Source organism: Salvelinus fontinalis, chromosome 19 (assembly GCF_029448725.1).
Source record: "Salvelinus fontinalis isolate EN_2023a chromosome 19, ASM2944872v1, whole genome shotgun sequence".
Classification (NCBI taxonomy): Eukaryota; Metazoa; Chordata; class Actinopteri; order Salmoniformes; family Salmonidae; genus Salvelinus; species Salvelinus fontinalis.
This window is the reverse complement of record NC_074683.1, coordinates 48,910,275-48,930,415: the sequence shown is the minus strand read 5'-3', so window position 1 is coordinate 48,930,415 and position 20,141 is coordinate 48,910,275. Positions and strand designations below refer to the sequence as shown.

At 42.8% G+C, this 20,141-nt stretch overlaps 1 protein-coding gene across 1 annotated transcript in view; it reads left to right on the top strand.

Moving 5' to 3' along the window:
• The window catches only part of LOC129816900 (OX-2 membrane glycoprotein-like), a 31,035-nt gene extending 14,867 nt beyond the window's left edge, over positions 1-16,168 (top strand). The window contains exons 6-8 of the mRNA XM_055871871.1: positions 3,911-4,195; positions 9,164-9,268; positions 14,643-16,168. Coding sequence (XP_055727846.1) covers positions 3,911-4,195; positions 9,164-9,268; positions 14,643-14,653 — 401 coding nt within the window. The 3' untranslated portion in view covers positions 14,654-16,168. The remainder of the gene's footprint in view (positions 1-3,910; positions 4,196-9,163; positions 9,269-14,642) is intronic.
• Positions 16,169-20,141: the final 3,973 nt, after the last annotated feature.

Below are 20,141 nucleotides of genomic sequence, written 5' to 3'. Positions count from 1 at the left end.
CTGGGATAAGATCGCATTTCCAGAGTGGAGGTTGGAATAAAGGATCCGCTTCGGGAAAGACATATCCCTGGTCGTAATGATGGTAAGTTGACATCGCTTTTATATCCAATAGTTCTTCTGGGCTGTATGTAATAACACTTGAGAATTTCTAGGTTAACAATGTAAGAAATAATACATTAAAAAAAAAATAACTACATATTTTTCTAAGAACCTAAAGTGAGGTGACCATCTCTGTCGGCGCCATCTTGCACTGAGGTATTCAGGGAAATTAGGGGGACATGCATTAAGTTACTTACATTGTGTCTGCCAATGCCCCTAGGATAATGTACATTTGTTGCAGCATTTTGACGATACAATGGTAGGGATTAACAGAGCTGGTCTTGGTCATTGATAAGCCATTGTTTCAAAGCAGCCTTGAAATGCATTTAGAGTCCAGGAGCCAAGATGATTTGGATGGACTCTGTCATTCCTGTAGAGCAGTGGTTCCCAAACTTGTTATAGTCCGTACCCCTTCAAACATTCAACCTCCAGCCTGCGTACCCCCTCTAGCACCAGGGTCAGCGCACTCTCAAATGTTGTTTTTTGCCATCATTGTAAGCCTGCCACACACACACTATACGATATATGTATTCAACATAAGAATGCGTGTTTTTGTCACAACCCGGCTCGTGGGAAGTGACAAAGAACTCTTATAGGACCAGAGCACAAATAATAATACAATAATAATCAATAATTTTGTTATTTTGTGAATAACTCACCACAGGTTAATGAGAAGGGTGTGCTTGAAAGGATGCACATAACTCTGCCATGTTGGGTTTTATTGGAGAGAGTCGGTCTGAAATCATTTTCCACACAGTCTGTGCCTGTATTTCATTTTCATGCTAGTGAGGGCAGAGAATCCACTCTCATGTAGGTACGTGGTTGCAAAGGGCATCTGTGTCTTAACAGCACGATTTGCCAAGGCAAGAAACTCTCAGCGCAGCCCTATCCAGAAATCTGGCAGTGGCTTCTGATTTGAATTCAATTTTCACAGAACAGCTTGTTGCAATTTCGATGAGGCTCTCTTGTTCAGATATCAGTAAGTGGACTGGAGGCAGAGCATGAAAGGGATAACGAATCTAGTTCTTTGTGTCGTCAGTTTCGGGAAAGTACCTGCGTAATTGCGCACCCAGCTCACTCAGGTGTTTGGCATTATCACATTTGACATTGTCCATAAGCTTGAGTTCATTTGCACACAAAACAATCATGCAATGATGGAAAGACCTGTGTGTTGTCCTTGTTAATGCAGACAGAGAAGAGCTCCAACTTCTTAATCATAGCCTCAATTTTGTCCCGCACATTGAATATAGTTGCGGAGAGTCCCTGTAATCCCAGATTCAGATCATTCAGGCGAGAAAATCATCCAGATAGGCCAGTTGTGTGAGAAACTCGTCATCATGCAAGAAAAAAAAACGTGTCAATACCTTGCCCCTTGATAACCAGCGCACTTCTGTATGTTGTAAACGTTTACATGGTCGCTGCCCATATCAGTGCATAATGCAAAAAATACATGAGAGTTCAGGGTCCTTGCTTTAACAAAGTTAACCATTTTCACTGTAGTGTCCAAAGTGTTTTTCAAGCTGTCAGACATTCCCTTGGCAGCAAGAGCCTCTCGGTGGATGCTGCAGTGTATCCAAGTGGTGTCGGGAGCAACTGCTTGCACCCGTGTTACCACTCCACTATGTCTCTCTCATGGCTTTTGCGTCATCTGTACAGATACCAACACATCTTGACCACCAAAGTCCATTCGATGTCACAAAGCTGTCCAGTACTTTAAAAATATCCTCTCCTGTTGTCCTGGTTTCCAGTGGTTTGCAGAAGAGGATGTCTTCTTTAATTGACCCCCCATAAACATAACGGACATATACCAGGAGCTGTGCCAGGCCCGCCACGTCTGTCTCATCCAGCTGTAACGCATGTAATTCACTGGCTTGTATGCGAATCAGTAATTGTTTCGGAACATCTCCTGCCATGTCACTGATGCATCGTGAAGGTGTTTTTTGTTTAAGATATTGTCTCTATAGTTTTTTGGGGCCTTTTCCCCCAGCATTGTCCCAGCCATTTCCGCAGCAGCAGGAATAATTAAGTCCTCCACAATAGTATAGGGCTTTCCTGTCCTAGCCACTCGGTAGCTCACCATATAAGACGCTTCTAGCCCCTTCTTATTAATGGTATCTGTTGCTTTTATGTGCATGTCTTACTACTCGAAAGTCGTCTTTATTCTCGCTCAAAATACTCCCGTGGACTATTTTTCAAATTGTCATGTTTCGTTTCTAAATGTCTGTGCAAGAGTGAAGGGTTCCCGCGAGAGAGTAATGGTTCACGTGATTGGATGTTAATTATTTGACATTATGTTATTTCGCTGAACACTAGATGGTTTAATTTTTATTTTGGGCAGTGAAACGAGGCTACTCAGGCGAGGGGGGGGGGAAACTCACCCAAATGTATCGCCACGTTGGAAAATATAAATGTACTGTTTGAAAATGTGAGGATTATATACATTTTTTATCAATCACATTTTTATTTTGCATACCCCCGACGGCATTGCTCGTTCCCAAGTTTGGGAATACCTGCTGTAGAGTCTGTTTCCAGAAGGTGTCAGTTATCTTTTAAAAGTAATTCCAGCAGAGCTACAGTAATATTTTTGACAGATGTATAATGCCAGTAGCCTGCTGAATCTTTCACACCAGCGGCTCAATGATGGTACTGGACCTGAAATTATTGGCCGTTTTTTTTAAAGTCTTTTAATGCAAAAATCAGTTCTTTTAAAATTCATTTTCAGATGTTCCAAGCTAGCCCTCCTCATGTCGTTTGACCCCACATGGACTACGACAGCATCCGCTCCCAGCATCTGTCGTAGAACAGACGGACTGTACTCGTGCTCCTGAGTAGCACAGGGTTTTTGCATTGGGAACTGAGATGTTTCTCACCATAGAGTTGCTGGTGATGTTGAATGGGCCAGTCTCTCAGGCAGCCTCACGGTCTGATGAGGGTGGGAGCTCTGAGGATCTGAACCCGAGGTACAAGCTACAGGAAAGGGAGACAGAACAGAGGACGAAGACGCAGGTACCTACGGATCCGATCTCAAATGGGAATGGAAATCAATTAACCGCAGTCTCTCGTTCAGCTTACGTTGCGCTGGGAGTCTAGATAGGATCGAGGGAAAGCAAAGTCCAGAGAGATCCTTGATGAAAGCGCTCAGGACCTCAGCCTGGAGCGAAAGTTCACCTTCCAAATTGCAGTGGAGAATGTGAGAAACTCTCCAAATGCAGGTGTGCCAAGCTTGTCGCGTCATTCCCAATAAGACTCAAGGCTGTAATCGCTGCCAAAGGTGCTTCAACAAAGTACTGACTAAAGGGTCTGAATACTTATGGAAATGTGATATTTCCATTTATTTTTGATAATTTTCAAAAATGTCTAAACCTGTTTTTGCTTTGTCATTATGGGGTATTGTGTGTAGATTGAAGGATGGGAAACTATTTAATACATTTTAGAATGAGGCTGTAACGTAACAGAATTTGGAAAAAATCAAGATCTAAATACTTTACGAATGCACTGTATTCACAAGCTTAATGTATTCACACTTTGATATCATCTGTGACATTGATTCTCTGCCCAAATAAGTTTGGATATCCTCTGTTTATCTTTCTTAACTATACTCTGTTATTGACATCAGAATCACGAAACTAGACACGTCAGTTGTTAACTTGGTGTAACCCAACTGAAGCTTTTAGATTTTCTTTTGTGTTCCAGGTAATCAAAAAGAGTCTCTATCCAGGACCTAGTCATAGTTAAAGTAGGTCACCCAACTGAAGAATGCTGATTCAGTAAACCCAATATTGATTTTTGGTTGTATCTGTGTCTTCCCCAGTACTGCCTAAACCCCAGGTGAGCTACAAGAGCACGTCTCCAGGGGTTATTGAGGCCAACTGTACAGCTGTGTCCCGGCCCCCGGCGGAGATAGTGTGGAACGTGGAGAGGGACAACCGAACTATGGGACCCCCTGTGACATCACAGCTCCAGCAGGGGGATGGGACCACCCTGGTCATCAGCACCCTCAACGTCCAATCAGGGCTGCTGAAGGATGTGTCCGTCAAATGTCTGGTCCACCATAAGGGTCTGGAGTCACCCATCGCTGTTTCTATGAACACCAAGAGTGAGTGAGACACACACACACACACAAACATTGGGAGGATGCAAATATCTAAATTTTTATTGGCTTCGAGCTTACACTTGTTTTTAAGTTAGCTGCTTTTGGAAAAAGGAGCCTGACCAAACCAAAGCCAAGAATACTGATCCCCGAGGGATGGATGTGAACATTGTCTGGCAAACATTAATGACTTATCGTAAACAGTGTGTAAGAGTTTAGATCTGTTTTTGTTGAAGTCATTGCCAAACAGGTTTAGTTTACACGCCCAAAGGGTCACCTCCAAAATGATTGTCTCATTTGATAAAGATGAGCAAAAAAGACTATGAAGTAAATAATACAAATACTGAGCTATATTGCTATTTCGTTTAAAAACATTTTTTTTTCTCAAAAAGATAAGGGTCAAAATGATTGGCACCCCTGTTTCAGTACTTTATGCAACTTCCCTTGTGAGGATAACGACACAGACTTTTTCTATAATGTTTTATGAGATTGGAGAACACATTGGGAGGGATCTTAGACCGTTACTCCATACAAAATCTTTACAAACCTTTTAAATCCTTTGGTCTGCACTTGTGGACTGCCCTCTTCAATTCAAACCCCAGGTTTTCAATGGGATTGAAGTCTGGAAACTGATATGGCCACTGCGAAATTTAGATTTTGTGGTGAAATTACCATTTCTTTGGGGATTTTGACTTGTGCTTGGTTGGGGTCATTGTCTTGCAGCCCAATAAGATCAAAAATCATCACCATATTTTATTGTAGATATTAGGTTATTTCCTGCACAGGCATCCTTTTCGATGCCAAACCCACTGCTGGTGTATGTGACCTATTTTCGACTAATCTGACCATAGCACCCGGTTCCCATCCTAGTGCCAGTGCCGTTTAGCAAACTCAAAGCTTTTACATTCTTGGTTGCTCCCAATTAAGCCTTTTTTCTGACAACCCTTCCAGAAAGCCTATTAGCGTGCAGGTTGCGTCTAATTGTAGATTTGGAGACCCCAAGATGTGACAAAGTTCTGTAATTCTCAAAGCTCTCCCTCGCGCTCCATTTGGCAAATCTGACCACAAATCTATCCTCCTGATTCCTGCTTACAATCAAAAAATAAAGGAGGAAGCACCAGTGACTGTCTATGAAGCAGATGGTAAACTACAGGACTGTTTTGCTAGCACAGACTGGAATATGTTCCGGGATTCTTCCGATGGCATTGAGGAGAACACCACATCAGTCACTGGCTTTATCAATAAGTGCATCGAGCACGTCGTCCCCACAGTGACTGTAAATACATACCCCAACCAGAAGCCATGGATTACAGGCAACATTCGCACAGAGCTGCTGCTTTCAGGGAGTAGGACTCTAACCCGGAAGCCTATAAGAAATCCCGCTTATGCCCTCCGACGAACCATCAAACAGGCAAAACTTCAATACAGGACTAAGATCGACTCGTACTACACCGGCTCCGACACTCGTCGGATGTGGCAGGGCTTGCAAATTATTACAGACAACAAAGGGAAGCACAGCTGAGAGCTGCCCAGTGACACGAGCCTACCAGGCGAGCTAAATAACTTCTATGCTCGCTTCGAGGCAAGAAACACTGAAACATGCATGAGAGCATCAGCTGTTCAGGACGACTGTGTGATCACGCTCTCCGCAGCCGATGTGAGTAAAACCTTTCAACAGGTCAACATTCACAAGGCCGCAGGGCCAGATGGTTTACCAGGACGTGTACTCCGAGCATGTGCTGACCAACTGGCAAGTGTCTTCACTGACATTTTCAACCTCTCCTTGTTGGTATTACAGACAGACATGTTTCAAGCAGACCACCATAGTCCCTGTGCCCAAGAACACTAAGGTAACCTGCCTAAATGACTACCAAGCCGTAGCACTCACGTCTGTAGCCATGAAATGCTTTGAAAGGCAGGTCTATGGCTCACATCTACACCATTATCCCAGAAACGCTAGACCAATTTGCATACCGCACCAACAGATCCACAGATGATGCCATCTCTATTGCACTCCACACTGCCCTTTCCCACCTGGACAAAAGGAACACCTATCTGAGAATGCTATTCATTGACTACAGCTCAGCATTCAACACCATAGTGCACTCAAAGCTCATCACTAAGCTAAGGACCCTGGGACTAAACACCTCCCTCTACAACTGGATCCTAGACATCCTGACGGGCCGCCGTGGTAAGGCTAGGTAATAACAAATCCGCCACGCTGATCCTCAACACGGGAGCCCCTCGGGTGCATGCTCAGTTCCCTTCCTGTACTCCCTGTTCATGACTGTACGGCCAGGCACGACTCCAACACCATCAAGTATGCCGATGACACAACAGTGGTAGGCCTGATCACCGGCAATGACGAGACAGCATATAGGGAGGAGGTCAGAGACCTGACTGTGTGGTGCAAGGACCACAACCTCTCACTCAATGTGATCAAGAATAAGGAGATGATTGTGGACTACAGGAAAAGGAGGACTGAGCACACCCCCATTCTCATCGAAGGGGATTTGGCGTCCATCACCAACAAACTAACATGGTCCAAGCACACCAAGACAGTCGTGAAGAGGGCACGACAAAACCTATTCTTCCTAAAGACTGAAAAGATTTGACATGGGTCCTCAGATCCTCAAAAGGTTTTACAGCTGCACCATCGAGAGCATCTTGACTGGTTGCATCCCTACCTGGTATGGCAACTGCTCGGCCTCCGACCGCAAGGCACTACAGAGGGTAGTGCGTACGGCCCAGTATATCACCGGGGTCAGGCTTCCTGCCATCCAGGACATATATATCTATATCTATATCTATATCTATATATATATCTACTGCTCAAAAAAATAAAGGGAACACTTAAACAACACAATGTAACTCCAAGTCAATCACACTTCTGTGAAATCAAACTGTCCACTTAGGAAGCAACACTGATTGACAATAAATTTCACATGCTGTTGTGCAAATGGAATAGACAAAAGGTGGAAATTCTAGGCAATTAGCAAGACACCCCCAATAAAGGAGTGGTTCTGCGGTTGGTGACCACAGACCACTTCTCAGTTCCTATGCTTCCTGGCTGATGTTTTGGTCACTTTTGAATGCTGGCGGTGCTTTCACTCTAGTGGTAGTATGAGACGGAGTCTACAACCCACACAAGTGGCTCAGGTAGTGCAGCTCATCTAGGATGGCACATCAATGCGAGCTGTAGCAAGAAGGTTTGCTGTGTCTGTCAGCGTAGTGTTCAGAGCATGGAGGCGCTACCAGGAGACAGGCCAGTACATCAGGAGACGTGGAGGAGGCCGTAGGAGGGCAACAACCCAGCAGCAGGACCGCTACCTCCGCCTTTGTGCAAGGAGGAGCACTGCCAGAGCCCTGCAAAATGACCTCCAGCAGGCCACAAATGTGCATGTGTCTGCACATGCAGATGTGTGATTGACTTGGAGTTAAATTGTGTTGTTTAAATGTTCCCTTTATTTTTTTGATCAGTGTATATATCAGGCTGTGTCAGAGGAAGGACCTAAAAATTGTCAAGGACTCCAGCCACCATTGTCATAGACTGTTCTCTCTGCTATCGCATGGCAAGCGGTACCGGAGCGCCAAGTCTAGGTCCAAGAGGCTTCTAAACAGCTTTTACCCCCAAGCCATAAGACTCCTGAACAGCTAATCAAATGGCTACACAGACAATTTGCACCCTCCCACGCTGCTGCTACTCTCGTATTATCTATGAATAGCCACTTTAATGACCCTACCTGCAATGTACATAATTACTTCAATTACTTCTCCACCGGTGCCCCAGCACATTGACACATTGACTCTGTACCGGTACCCCCTGTATATTGTGATTTACTGCTGCTCTTTAATTATTTGTTTTTCTAACTTTTTCTTTTTGATATTTTCTTTCAACTGCATTGTTGCTTAAGGGCTTGTAAGTAAGCATTTCACTGTAAGGTCTACACCTGTTGTAGTCTGCGCATGTGACAAGTACAATTTGATTTTATTTGAATCTGTGGCCCTTGGATTTCCTTTGCCTCCTGAAACATCTTCCTCACTGTGTGTGAGGACAAGATACTGTACATATGCATCCTTTTACAGCAAGTTTACCACTGTTCCAGTGGTTTTACATGTCTTATTGCCCTAGTAATGGTAAGTGGTATATTTATTTATATATAAAAAATGTTTTTTACCTATTGTTGATGTGGATTTATGAAGGCCAAGTAACCTAGCTTTTAAGAGCGTTGAGCCAGTAATCAAAAGATTGCTGGTTAGAATCCCCAAGCCGACTATGTGAAGAATCTGTCCATGTGCCTTTGAGCAGAGCACTTAACCCTAATTGCTCCTGTAAGTCGCTCTGGATAAGAGCGTCTTCGAAATTACTTAAATGTAATGTAAATGTCTCAATTTTTTGTTTCTTTGCCTTTCCCCATGGTAATGGATGACAAAGTGTTCATACCCCAGTGAAACGGGAAGCCATGGAAGGCCACAATTCTGCTGTTTCTTAAACTGAGATTCATTTAAAGTAGTATGTTGTTGCTGATTCAATTTTTTTTAATACGAATATTTAGGGGTGCTGATAATTATGACACCTATCTGTTTGAGATTAGTTGTATTACTTGTTCAACAAAATGTATTTCTCAAAGTGATTGGGAAATTATATTACTTTACATTAATACATTATTTTGTTGTTGCATACAATATACTGTAGCTCAGTATTTGTTTTGTTTATTTTTGTACTTTTTGCTCCATCTTTATCAATTGTACCAATAATTATGTGAGGTGACTGTACATAATGAAATGAAAACTGTTCATCTGAAGCTGTTTAAACCAATTAACATTCTTTATACATTTATGAAGTTTGTTTTGTGGGCAGATTTTTTTCCTCTCTCAATCCTCTCTCTCTCTCTCGCTCACTGAATCTCTCTCTCGATCCTCTGTCTCATCAGTTTCTATTGCTGTTCTTTCTCCCTCCCTCTCCCTGTCTAGTTGGGACAGCTTTGACCATCCTGATCTCGGTGACCACTGTAGCTGCTCTGCTGGTCATAAGTCTCTGCTTCTGCCTCTGGAAATGTTTCTTGCGGAAAGAAGACGGTGAGTGTGTGTGTATCCCCCTCCATCGACCGATCTCAATGGAGGTGTTCACTTCCCCCATAAGAGTCCTTATCCAAGAACAATACTTTTTAACTTTGGCCCAGAGGAAAGCGGGAGAAAGGTCCTGTGTGAGAAATGTTCTGACCTCATTGACCTTGCTGGCTATTTTTGAGCTCTCAGGCTAATAGTTGTCACCACCATGATTCCATGCAGCTGGGATAGGGTTTTTCTCCAGGATTCATTCAGGGTGTGTTTCTGTGTGTATTGTGGGAATTGTGTACCTACAGTGTGTTTGTCCTGTGTATGTCTCTTGTGTGAGTGCTACAGTATAGTGTTCCTGTTCCTTCCGTTTCCTGGTATGTTCTGGCATGTGTTGAAGTTTTCCTGACTGCCTCACCACTTTTGAAATTAATTTCAGAGGAAGTTGATCTTGAATGACCTGGTCGCTGCTGTTTGGATGAGAGGTTTATGATACCACGGTGTGTGTGTGGCTGGTGCCACCCTCATAGTACATTACTACTGTTTGGATGAGAGGTTTATTGTGTGTGTGTGTGTGTGAAAACACCCTCATAGTACAGCAGAGGATGGATCTGAGGTCATTATCACCTCCATTAATTGTGTGTGTTTGAGCATGTACAGTAGGCATGGAAACACCCTGGGATTTAAGTGACCCAATTTTGTGTGTGTGCGTGCGCCTTGGTCTCAGTGATGCCAGAAGGCAAAAGGAAGTGTGATACCAGACAAAAGGGTTATGGAATTATGCATCCTTGGAAATATTGAACCTGTGGTTAGCATTTGTATTATTTATGATGCTCTAAAGCACAGGTGTCAAACTCATTCCACGGAGGGCCGAGTGTCTGCGGGTTTTCGTTCCTCCCTTGTACTTGATTGATGAATTAACATCACTAATTAGTTAGGAACTCCCCACACCTGGTTGTCTAGGGCTTTATTGAAAGGAAAAACCAAAAACCTGCAGACACAAGGCCCTCCGTGGAATGAGTTTGACACCCCTGCTCTAAAGTAAAGAGGATCATTGTTTGCTAAATATAACCAGAAACTGGGACAAAGATGCATCCATTACTGGCTCTTAAAATTGCCAGGCATGACTTATGTGAGTTGGAGGAATTGAACTCTGTCCATGTCCCTATGCTGACAGCTGTCTTCAGTCACTACAGAGTAAATACAAATATGAAACATTGCAGCTGGCCAGATAGAGCTGTTTTAGCTCATCTGTTTTAGATGCTATAGTTCTTCTAAATGGTACATAGAACCAATACAAGCAGCTAACATCCCAACTCCACATGGGGGGAATTGAGTCTGCTTGCCCATTATCTACACTCAACCTGGAAAGCTACCGATGATGGTAGGAGTGTCCATAGAGTCAGCTATCTGCCTTACTGTATTTTTATTCTGAGTCTTGAGGAAGGGTTTTCTCCTCAGGGCTTGAGGGAAGCGAAAGTCATTCCGCTACCCAAGAGGTGTAAAGCGGCGTTTACAGATTCTAACAGCAGACCTATTAGCTCGCTGCCTGCTCTTAGCAAACTGTTGGAAAACATGGTGTTTGACCAAATACAATGACATTTCTCTGTAAACAAATTGACTACAGACTTTTGGCATGCTTATATAGAAGGGCACTCAATATGTACTGCCCTAACACAAACAAACTGATGATTGGTTGACAGGAATTTATAAGAAGAAGATTGTGGGAGCTGTACTGTTAGATTTCAGAGCAGGCTTTGATATTATTGACCATTACATGTTGTTGAGAGAACATGTTTTATGGCTTTTCAATCTCCGCTCTGAATCCACGATATGGCAATCTAAGAACTCAGAAGGTTTTCTTTCATGCAAGCATCTCTGTCAAACATGTAAGGTGTGGTGTACCGCAGGGCAGCACTCAAGGCCCTTGGTATTACTTTAGATTGTAAACTGTCATGGACAAAACAAAGATTCAATGGTTGTAAAAATGGGGAGAGGTACAGTGCATTCGGAATGTATTCAGACCCCTTCACTTTTTCCAGACCACGTGTAACACCTGCACACCCGAACATCACACCTGCGGGACAGGTACATGATGGCAACAACAACTGCCCGCGTTACACTAGGAACGCACAATCCCTCCATCAGTGCTCACAACTGTCCGCAATAGGCTGGACTGAGGGCTGGACTGAGGGCTTGTAGGCCTGAGTGAGGCAGGTCCTCACCAGACATCACCGGCAACAACGTCGCCTATGAGCACAAAGCCACCGTCGCTGGACCAGACAGGACTGGCAAAAAGTGCTCTTCACTGACGAGTCGCAGTTCTGTCTCACCAGGGTTGATGGTCGGATTCTCGTTTATCGTCGAAGGAATGAGCGTTACACTGAGGCCTGTACTCTGGAGCGGGATCGATTTGGAGGTGGAGGGTCCGTCATGGTCCGGGGCGGTGTGTCACAGCATCATCGGACTGAGCTTGTTGTCATTGCAGGCAATCTCAACGCTGTGCATTACGGGGAAGACATCCTCCTCCCTCATGGTACCCTTCCTGCAGGCTCATCCTGACATGACCCTCCAGCATGACAATGCCACCAGACATACTACTCGTTCTGTGTGTGATTTCCTGCAAGACCGGAATGTCAGTATTCTGCCATGGCCAGCGAAGAGCTCAGATCTCAATCCCATTCAGCACGTCTGGGACTGGTTGGATCAGAGGGTGAGGGCTAGGGCCATTCCCCCCAGAAATGTCCGGGAACTTGCAGGTACCTTGGTGGAAGAGTGGGGTAACATCTCACAGCAAGAACTGGCAAATCAGGTGCAGTTCATGAGGAGAAGCACTCCAGTACTTAATGCAGCTGGTGGCCACACCAGATACTGACTGTTGCTTTTGATTTTGACCCCCATTATTCCATTTATGTTAGTCACATGTCTGCGGAAGTTAAGTTTATGTCTCAGTTGTTGAATCTTATGTTCATAAAAATATTTACAGTTGACAGTGAGAGGATGTTTTTTTTGTTGCTGAGTTAGTTGATTCAATACATAAGTCATCAGATTAATGTTTAGTCACACCACCTGTATTTGGGGAGTTTTTCCCATTCTTCTCTGCAGAGCCTTTCAAGCTCTGTCAGGTTGGATGGGGAGCGTCGCTGCACAGCTATTTTCAGGTCTCTCCAGAGATGCTTGATTGGGTTCAAGTCCGGCCTCTGGCTGGGCCACTCAAGGACATTTAGAGACTTATCCCAAAGCCACTCCTCTGTTGTCTTGGCTGTGTCCTTAGTGTCGTTGTCCAGTTGGAAGGTGAACCTTCGCCCCAGTCTGAGTTCCTGAGCGCTCTGGAGCAGGTTTTGATCAAGGATCTCTCTGTACTTTGCTCTGTTTATCTTCCCTCAATCCTGACTATTCTCCCAGTCCCTGCCGCTGACAAACATTCCCACAGCATGATGCTGCCTCCACCATGCTTCACCGTAGGGATGGTGCTCAGTTTGGCTGTGCGGCCAGCTCTAGGAAGTATCTTGGTGGTTCCAAACTTCTTCCATTTAAGAGTGATGGAGACGACTGTTCTTGGGGACCTTCAGTGCTGCAGAAATGTTTTGGTACTCTTCCCCAGATCTGTGCCCCGGCACAATCCTGTCTCGGAGCTCTACGCACAATTCCTTCGACCTCATGGCTTGGTTTTGGCTCTTACATGCACTGTCAACTGTGGGACATTATATAGACAGGTGTGTTACTATCCAAATCATGTCCAATCAATTGAAATTACCACAGGTGCACTCTAATCAAGTTGTAGAAACATCTCAAGGATGATTCATGGAAACAGGATGCACCTGAGCTCAATTTCGAGTCTCATAGTAAGGGTCTGAATACTTATATAAATAAGGTATTTCTGTTTTAGATTTTTAAGACATTTTCAAACATTTCTAAACATCCATTTTTGCTTTGTCATTATGGTGTATTGTGTATAGATTTGATGAGGAGAAAAAATAATTCAATACATTTTAGAGTAATGCTGTAACGTAGGAAATTGTGGAAAATGTCAAAGGGTCTGAATACTTAACAAATGCACTGTACGTCCATAATAGAAACACTCTACTTTTTTGACACAACACTCCAAAAAGCAAGTCCTGCAGGCTCTAGTTTTGACTTACCTTGATTATTCTCCAGCCGTGTGGTCAAGTGCTGCAAAGAAAGACCTAATTAAGCTGTAGTTGGCCCAGAACAGAGTGAGATGCCTTGCTCTTCATTGTAATCAGAGGGCTAATATAAATTCTATGCATGCCAGTCTCTCTTGGCTAAGAGTTGGGGAGAGACTGACTGCATCACCTATTTTTATTAGAAACATTCATGTGTTGAAAATTCCAAACTTACACACAGCTCTGACACACACACTTACCCCACCGTGGGTCTTTTCACAGTCCCCAAATCCAGAACAAATTCAAGAAAGCCTTCAGTATTATGTAGAGCCGCTATTGCATGGAACTCCCATCTCATATTGCTCAAATGAACAGCAGAACTGGTTAAAAAAACAAAACAGATGAACCAACGTCTCACGGCACAACATCTCTCCCCTATTTGACCTTGATATTTTATGTCTCTTATGTAGGCTGTGTTTTTTTATTCATGTAGGTCTGTCCTTGTGCTGTTCTTGTTAATCAATGTTATCTTATGTCATGTTTTTTTGTGGGCCCCAGGAGGAGTAGCTTCTGCTTTCGCAACAGCTAATGGGGATCCTAATAAAATACCAAAAACTATCTGTACTGTACTTGCTGCCCTACCGTTGGCCTCTTTCTGTGTGGACTGTGAGGTAAACTAAATGAACCTCTGTTTCATCGCTGGTTTTAGCATTGCCACTTTATGGCTTGATGGAGAATGGGGATATTATACACAAAGGATAGTATGGGGACAATAACAAATAACTGTGGGTATAAGTATAAGACAGACATTTGTGGTGGAGAACCATGGTCAGACTGCCAGCTAGGCTTAGATGGGTTTAACACAGTATAACATGTTTAATAGAGCACAATATTCTGATCCTAAAAGGAGAAAGATTAAGTCTCTGAAATCTTCCCAGTCCTCACACAGTGCCAGTAAATTAGATGGGAGAATTTGAGTTACAGTATGTGTTGATTGTCTGTGTGTTTCCTTGATACTGGTTAACAGACTTTCAGAGGCAGATATAGGCCTTAAGTGGAAACTTGATTTAAATGCCTGGTTGGTCTCACTGCGTTATGGAGCCTCTATCACACATTGACCATCTGAACCCAATGACCCAGCACTGACTTCTATCTGACCTTGTTCATTTCAGTTACAGCTATTATAGAATGTAATTTTGGTCTACTTGCTTTAGTGTATTGTATCTCTCTTTTTCCTCTCTCTCACCCTCACTCTCTCCTCTGCACAGATGCAGTCTAAAAGGAGGAAGTGAAACTCAGCCACTCAGCGACTGTTCCTCAACATTCTACTGCACTTTCAGAAGTGAAGCAAGGCCCACCTCAAGAAGGCACAGAATACAATCTGTCGTGACCAGCATCACAGGGTCACTGAGAAACTGAATCCATCAACACAACATCTTTTGTTTAGTCACAATGGTTCGTATTCACGAGTTTGAAGTGTTTCAGAGTAGAGGTGCTGATATGCGATCAGATTTCCCTTTTAGATCATAATGAATAAGATAATATTGACTGAGGAGACCTGATCCTAGATCTGCACACCCACTCAGACTGTTTGTGAATACTGGCCAGTATGATCACAACACATCCTAACAGAACAGATCTGAACCTAACCTTGTCCTCTGGTAACCCCAATTGTTATCCGTATCTATCATGAAATGTGATGCTGACTAAATATTTTGTTCTTGTAACTGCTTTGGTTTCTTTGTGGCATTTTAAAGTATTTTCCCAAGATGAATGTGGTTTTCACGACCTAATGGACCTAGGTTGTAGGAAAACTCTGAATGAAGTGAAAATACAGTTTAGTATTCAGTGAGCCTAATGTCTTACGATACACTGAATGCAGATGAGTAAAGTTATTGTGTTGGATTTTACACTTTAATGTCCCACTTTAGACCACTGCAACGCAGCTCCTGTGGATGCAACGCAGCTCCTGTGGAAGACCTATCCTGTTTGAATCGCCTAGAATATATTGTTTTGATTCTACTCTTGATGTACTCTTAATTTAACATAGCCTATCTGTAAGCTTTTAACCCCAGGACCCAGATTCACAAAACACTTCAAACGCAAAACTTAATTAGAAGCTTCATAAGAAAAAAAATAAGTTTGTTCGTACAAATCCTCAAACATTTCTTAAGAATTCATGCTTTTCTTACGAACTTCTCAAATATCTTTTTACAAACTTTCTTTTTAAGATAATTGTCGCAAAGCAACTGAACTAGCTCACTATCTTGCGGGCAAGGGCAAGCTTATTAGCATATTTCTTACTGCGATAACTGGAGAGAAAATTGGGGGTGGGGGATTTTAAAACAATCGATACTGGAACTTTCACATGAAGTTTGAGTCAATTAAACATGTTCAATTGCTTTCATCATCTTATTTTCTCACTTCCATGCATTTAAGCCCAGGCTTTAGCTATCTTGAAATTAACAACATTTCCAAGAGGAAATCCACTAACTTTATTTTCAAGAATCACATTTCTTCTTAACAATTTTCTGAGGAAGAAACTTAAGAACATTTTTAAATAACTTTATTGAGGAATAGCAACTTTTTGTAAGTGTATAAAGTTAAGAAAAAATTGCACTTAAGAATACATTTCTTTTAAAAATTGTTTTGTGAATCTGGGCCCAAATCTCACACACATTGTAGACCTCTTACTCAGAACTGTAGCAGGGTTGGAGAGTGTGTGGTAGACTATGGTCAGATAAAATTATTTCATTGCCATTTGAGGATGAATAAATGTGGTTATAAGTAAGAATGTCAGCGTGTGTGTTTTCAGATCAATCAAATTGATTTATAAAGCCCTTTTTACATCAGCCGACGTCAAAGTGCTATACAGAAACCCAGCCTAAAACCCAAAACAGCAAGCAATGCAGATGTAGAACCACGGTGGCTAGGAAAAACTCCCTAGAAAGGCAGGAACCTACAGTTGAAGTCGGAAGTTTACATACACCTTAGCCAAATACATTTAAACTCAGTTTTTCACAATTCCTGACATTTAATCATAGTAAAAATTCCCTGTCTTAGGTCAGTTAGGATCACCACTTTATTTTAAGAATGTGAAATGTCAGAATAATAGTAGAGAGAATGATTTATTTTAGCTTTTATTTATTTCATCACATTTCCAGTGGGTCAGAAGTTTACATACACTCAATTAGTATTTGGTAGCATTGCCTTTAAATTGTTTAACTTGGGTCAAACATTTAGGGTAGCCTTCCACTAGCTTCCCACAATAAGTTGGGTCCATTTTGGCCCATTCCTCATGACCAAGCTGGTGTAACTGAGTCAGGTTTGTAGGCCTCCTTGCTCGCACATGCGTTTTCAGTTCTGCCCACAAATTTTCTAAAAATTTTTACTTTGTTGTCCTTAAGCCATTTTGCCACAACTTGGAAGTATCCTTGGGGTCATTGTCCATTTGGAAGACCCATTTGCAACCAAGCTTTAACTTTTTGACTGATTTCTTGAGATGTTGCTTCAATATATCCACATCATTTTCTTTCCTCATGATGCCATCTATTTTGTGAAGTGCACCAGACCCTCCTGCAGCAAAGCACCCCCACAACATCATGCTGCCCCCCCCCCCCCCCCCCCCCCCCCTGTGCAAGCCTCCCTCTTTTTCCTCCAAATATAATGATGGTCATTATGGCCAAACAGTTCTATTTTTGTTTCATCAGACCAGAGGACATTTCTCTAGAAAGTTTGATCTTTGTCCACATGTGCAGCTGCAAACTGTAGTCTGTAGCTTTTTTTATGGCGGTTTTGGAGCAGTGTTTTCTTCCTTGCTGAGCGGCCTTTCAGGTTATGTCGATATAGGACTCGTTTTACTGTGGATATAGATACTTTTGTACCTGTTTCCTCCAGCATCTTCACAAGGTCCTTTGCTGTTCTGGGATTGATTTGCACTTTTCGCATCAAAGTACGTTCATCTCTAGGAGACAGAACACGTCTCCTTCCTGAGCTGTATGACGGCTGCCTGGTCCCATGGTGGTTATACTTGCGTACTATTGTTTGTACAGATGAGCGTGGTACCCTCAGGCATTTGGAAATTGCTTCCAAGGATGAACCAGACTTGTGGAGGTCTACAGTTATTTTTCTGAGGTCTTGCCTGATTTCTTTTGATTTTCCCATGATTTCAAGCAAAGAGGCACTGAGTTTGAAGTTAGGCCTTGAAATACATCCACAGGTACACCTCTGTTAGGCTAATTGACATCGTTTGAGTCAATCAGAAGCTTCTAAAGCCATGACTTAATTTTCTGGAATTTTCGAAGCTGTTTAAAGGCACAGTCAACTTAGTAAACTTCTGACCCACTGGAATTGTGATACAGTGAAATAATCTGTAAACATTTGTCGGAAAAATTACTTGTCATGCACAAAGTAGATGTCCTAACCGACTTGCCTGAACTATAGTTTGTTAACAAGAAAGTTGTATAGTTGTTGAAAAATGAGGTTTAATGACCCAAACCTAAGTGTATGTAAACTTCCGACTTCAACTGTAGGAAGAATCCAAGAGAGGAACCAGGCTCTGAGGGGTGACCAGTCCTTTTCTGGCTGCACCGGGTGGAGATTATAACAGTACATGGCCAAGATGTTCAAACGTTCGTAGATGACCAGCAGGGTCAAATAATAATAATCAGTGGTTGTAGAGTGTGCAACAGGTCAGCACCTCAGAAGTAAATGTCAGTTGGCTTTTCATAGCCGATCATTCAGAGTTCGAGACAGCAGCAGGTGCGGTAGAGAGAGAGAGTCGAAAACAGAAGGTCCGGGACAGGGTAGCACTTTTGAACAGGTCAGGGTTCCATAGCCGCAGGCAAAACAGTTGTAACTGGAACAGCAGCACGACCAGGTGGACTGGGGACAGCAATCTGTTTTCACATTCCATGGTGAGATGTATTGATGTGATTTTTAGTAGAATACGCCATGGTGAGATTCTATGGGTGCCTTCTGAGGAATTCTATATGGCTGGTTGGCTGCCAGTACTGCTAGGGTGTATTTAAAAAAAAGCCACCAACACATTTTAAAGTGGCCAGGTCATCAGTATTATTAGGTCTCTGCAGATTCAAGCTTCATGAAATGCTGACCTTATTTTATTAGCTTGTATAAGCGTAGGACATGAAGCAGTCAAGGTTGATTTGCTTTTTAGGAGAAAACTGTCATGGTTTGCTATCATATTTCATCTAGGTATTTCTCTGTGTCGTCATACACATCACTACTTGTTCGGATGTTTATTTCTACTCTGTACATTGATTGCTGTGATCCGGGGTGTAAGCATTGAATATGTGTGTGGAGGGCTGTCTTACCAGGTAACATGCTTTTCATAATGTCAGTCACCTCACATGCAGAAATCTAACTAACCACATTAAAGCTTAACACAGCTCCCCCCGTATGAAGGAAGATGCTGTTGCTTGAAAATGTATGATGTCATGAAATGTAAAATAAAGAAATTAGAAATAGGCGTAGTGTGTTATTGCTTATTGAATACATTTGCAATTTATACGGAAAATGTCAAGTTGAAATATTTTCTGGAGGTTTTTGATTATGCACCTCAGGAATGGAATTCTGGGTCCAGTCTCTGTACACCTGTATTAACCTTAGAGGAAAAGGTGGAGATATTCTCCTCTTGGCTGTTTGTACAGATCTGGCATCCATATGCACTTTGTTCCAAGTCTGTTTTATCCTGAGCCAGGGGTTTGAGAGGGGCACGGAGCTTTGGAGAACACACTCACAGCTGCAAATCGTCCAGCATCAATCTGTAAGGCCAGTTCTACAGTGAAGGTGGGTTGGAGTGTTTATTAGTTCTGCACCCTTTTTTCCCCAATGTTTGTATTAGAGCCTCTAGCATGGCTGGGGATATGATTGTGTGTCTTCAGGACTAAATCAAACTCAAAAGTAATAATCAGCTGTAACAGTTTTCACAGGCTCATTGTAGACACAGAAGTTTGGATACTTGCTCCACCAGTATAAGGTTTGGATTCTGCCAAGATTCTCGTGCTTTCCTCCCATTAGGCTGCATTGGCCTCCAGTGACGCAAACAGCTTCCCTTATACTAGAAGATTTATTCTAGTGTGCTGCTTGGGTTGATTTTGTACCAAACCCACAGTAATAGGCTTCCCACCCACCTTTGTTCCTCTGTCATAAAGAATGACTTCAGTCCGGTTCCAATCTGCCATGTCTCTCCAGCTGTCCCCATCTACCACCCCTCCCTCCGATTGTGTGTTCTCTCCATCATTCTGGTGGCAGAAAGAGGGCTTTGTCCACTAAATAAAACACACACAGCCACTAGTGTGTCCAGGCCTGCAGATAAGACCAACACGCAGATATGAGAGCATGGGCCAATTTTATGTATGTGTTTGTTACAAGGGAAAAGGTCAGAGGCAGAGACTGACATACGCTCATATTAGGGGGATGAATTCCATTCAGCCCAATCTAAAGGGAGATTCATTAACCCTTTGATGGCCTTTTTAATTACACTATAATATAAACTCCCTTAATTTCTAATGTGTGTCCTCATGTCTCAGCAGGTCCTAATGTCCTTGTTTTTATCTAACTAAATTATGATTGTGGAGCCTTATGGTGCAATAACCAATACGTCCACATGGTGCAGGCAAAGGCTTAGTCAGTGACGCCGAAGGAGAAGGCTGTCGTTTTACGACCCCGTAACCTATTGTGTATGTTTTTTTCGTGGTATTTGTAAGTTATTTTGTACATAATGTACAAAATTGGCTACATTGGGT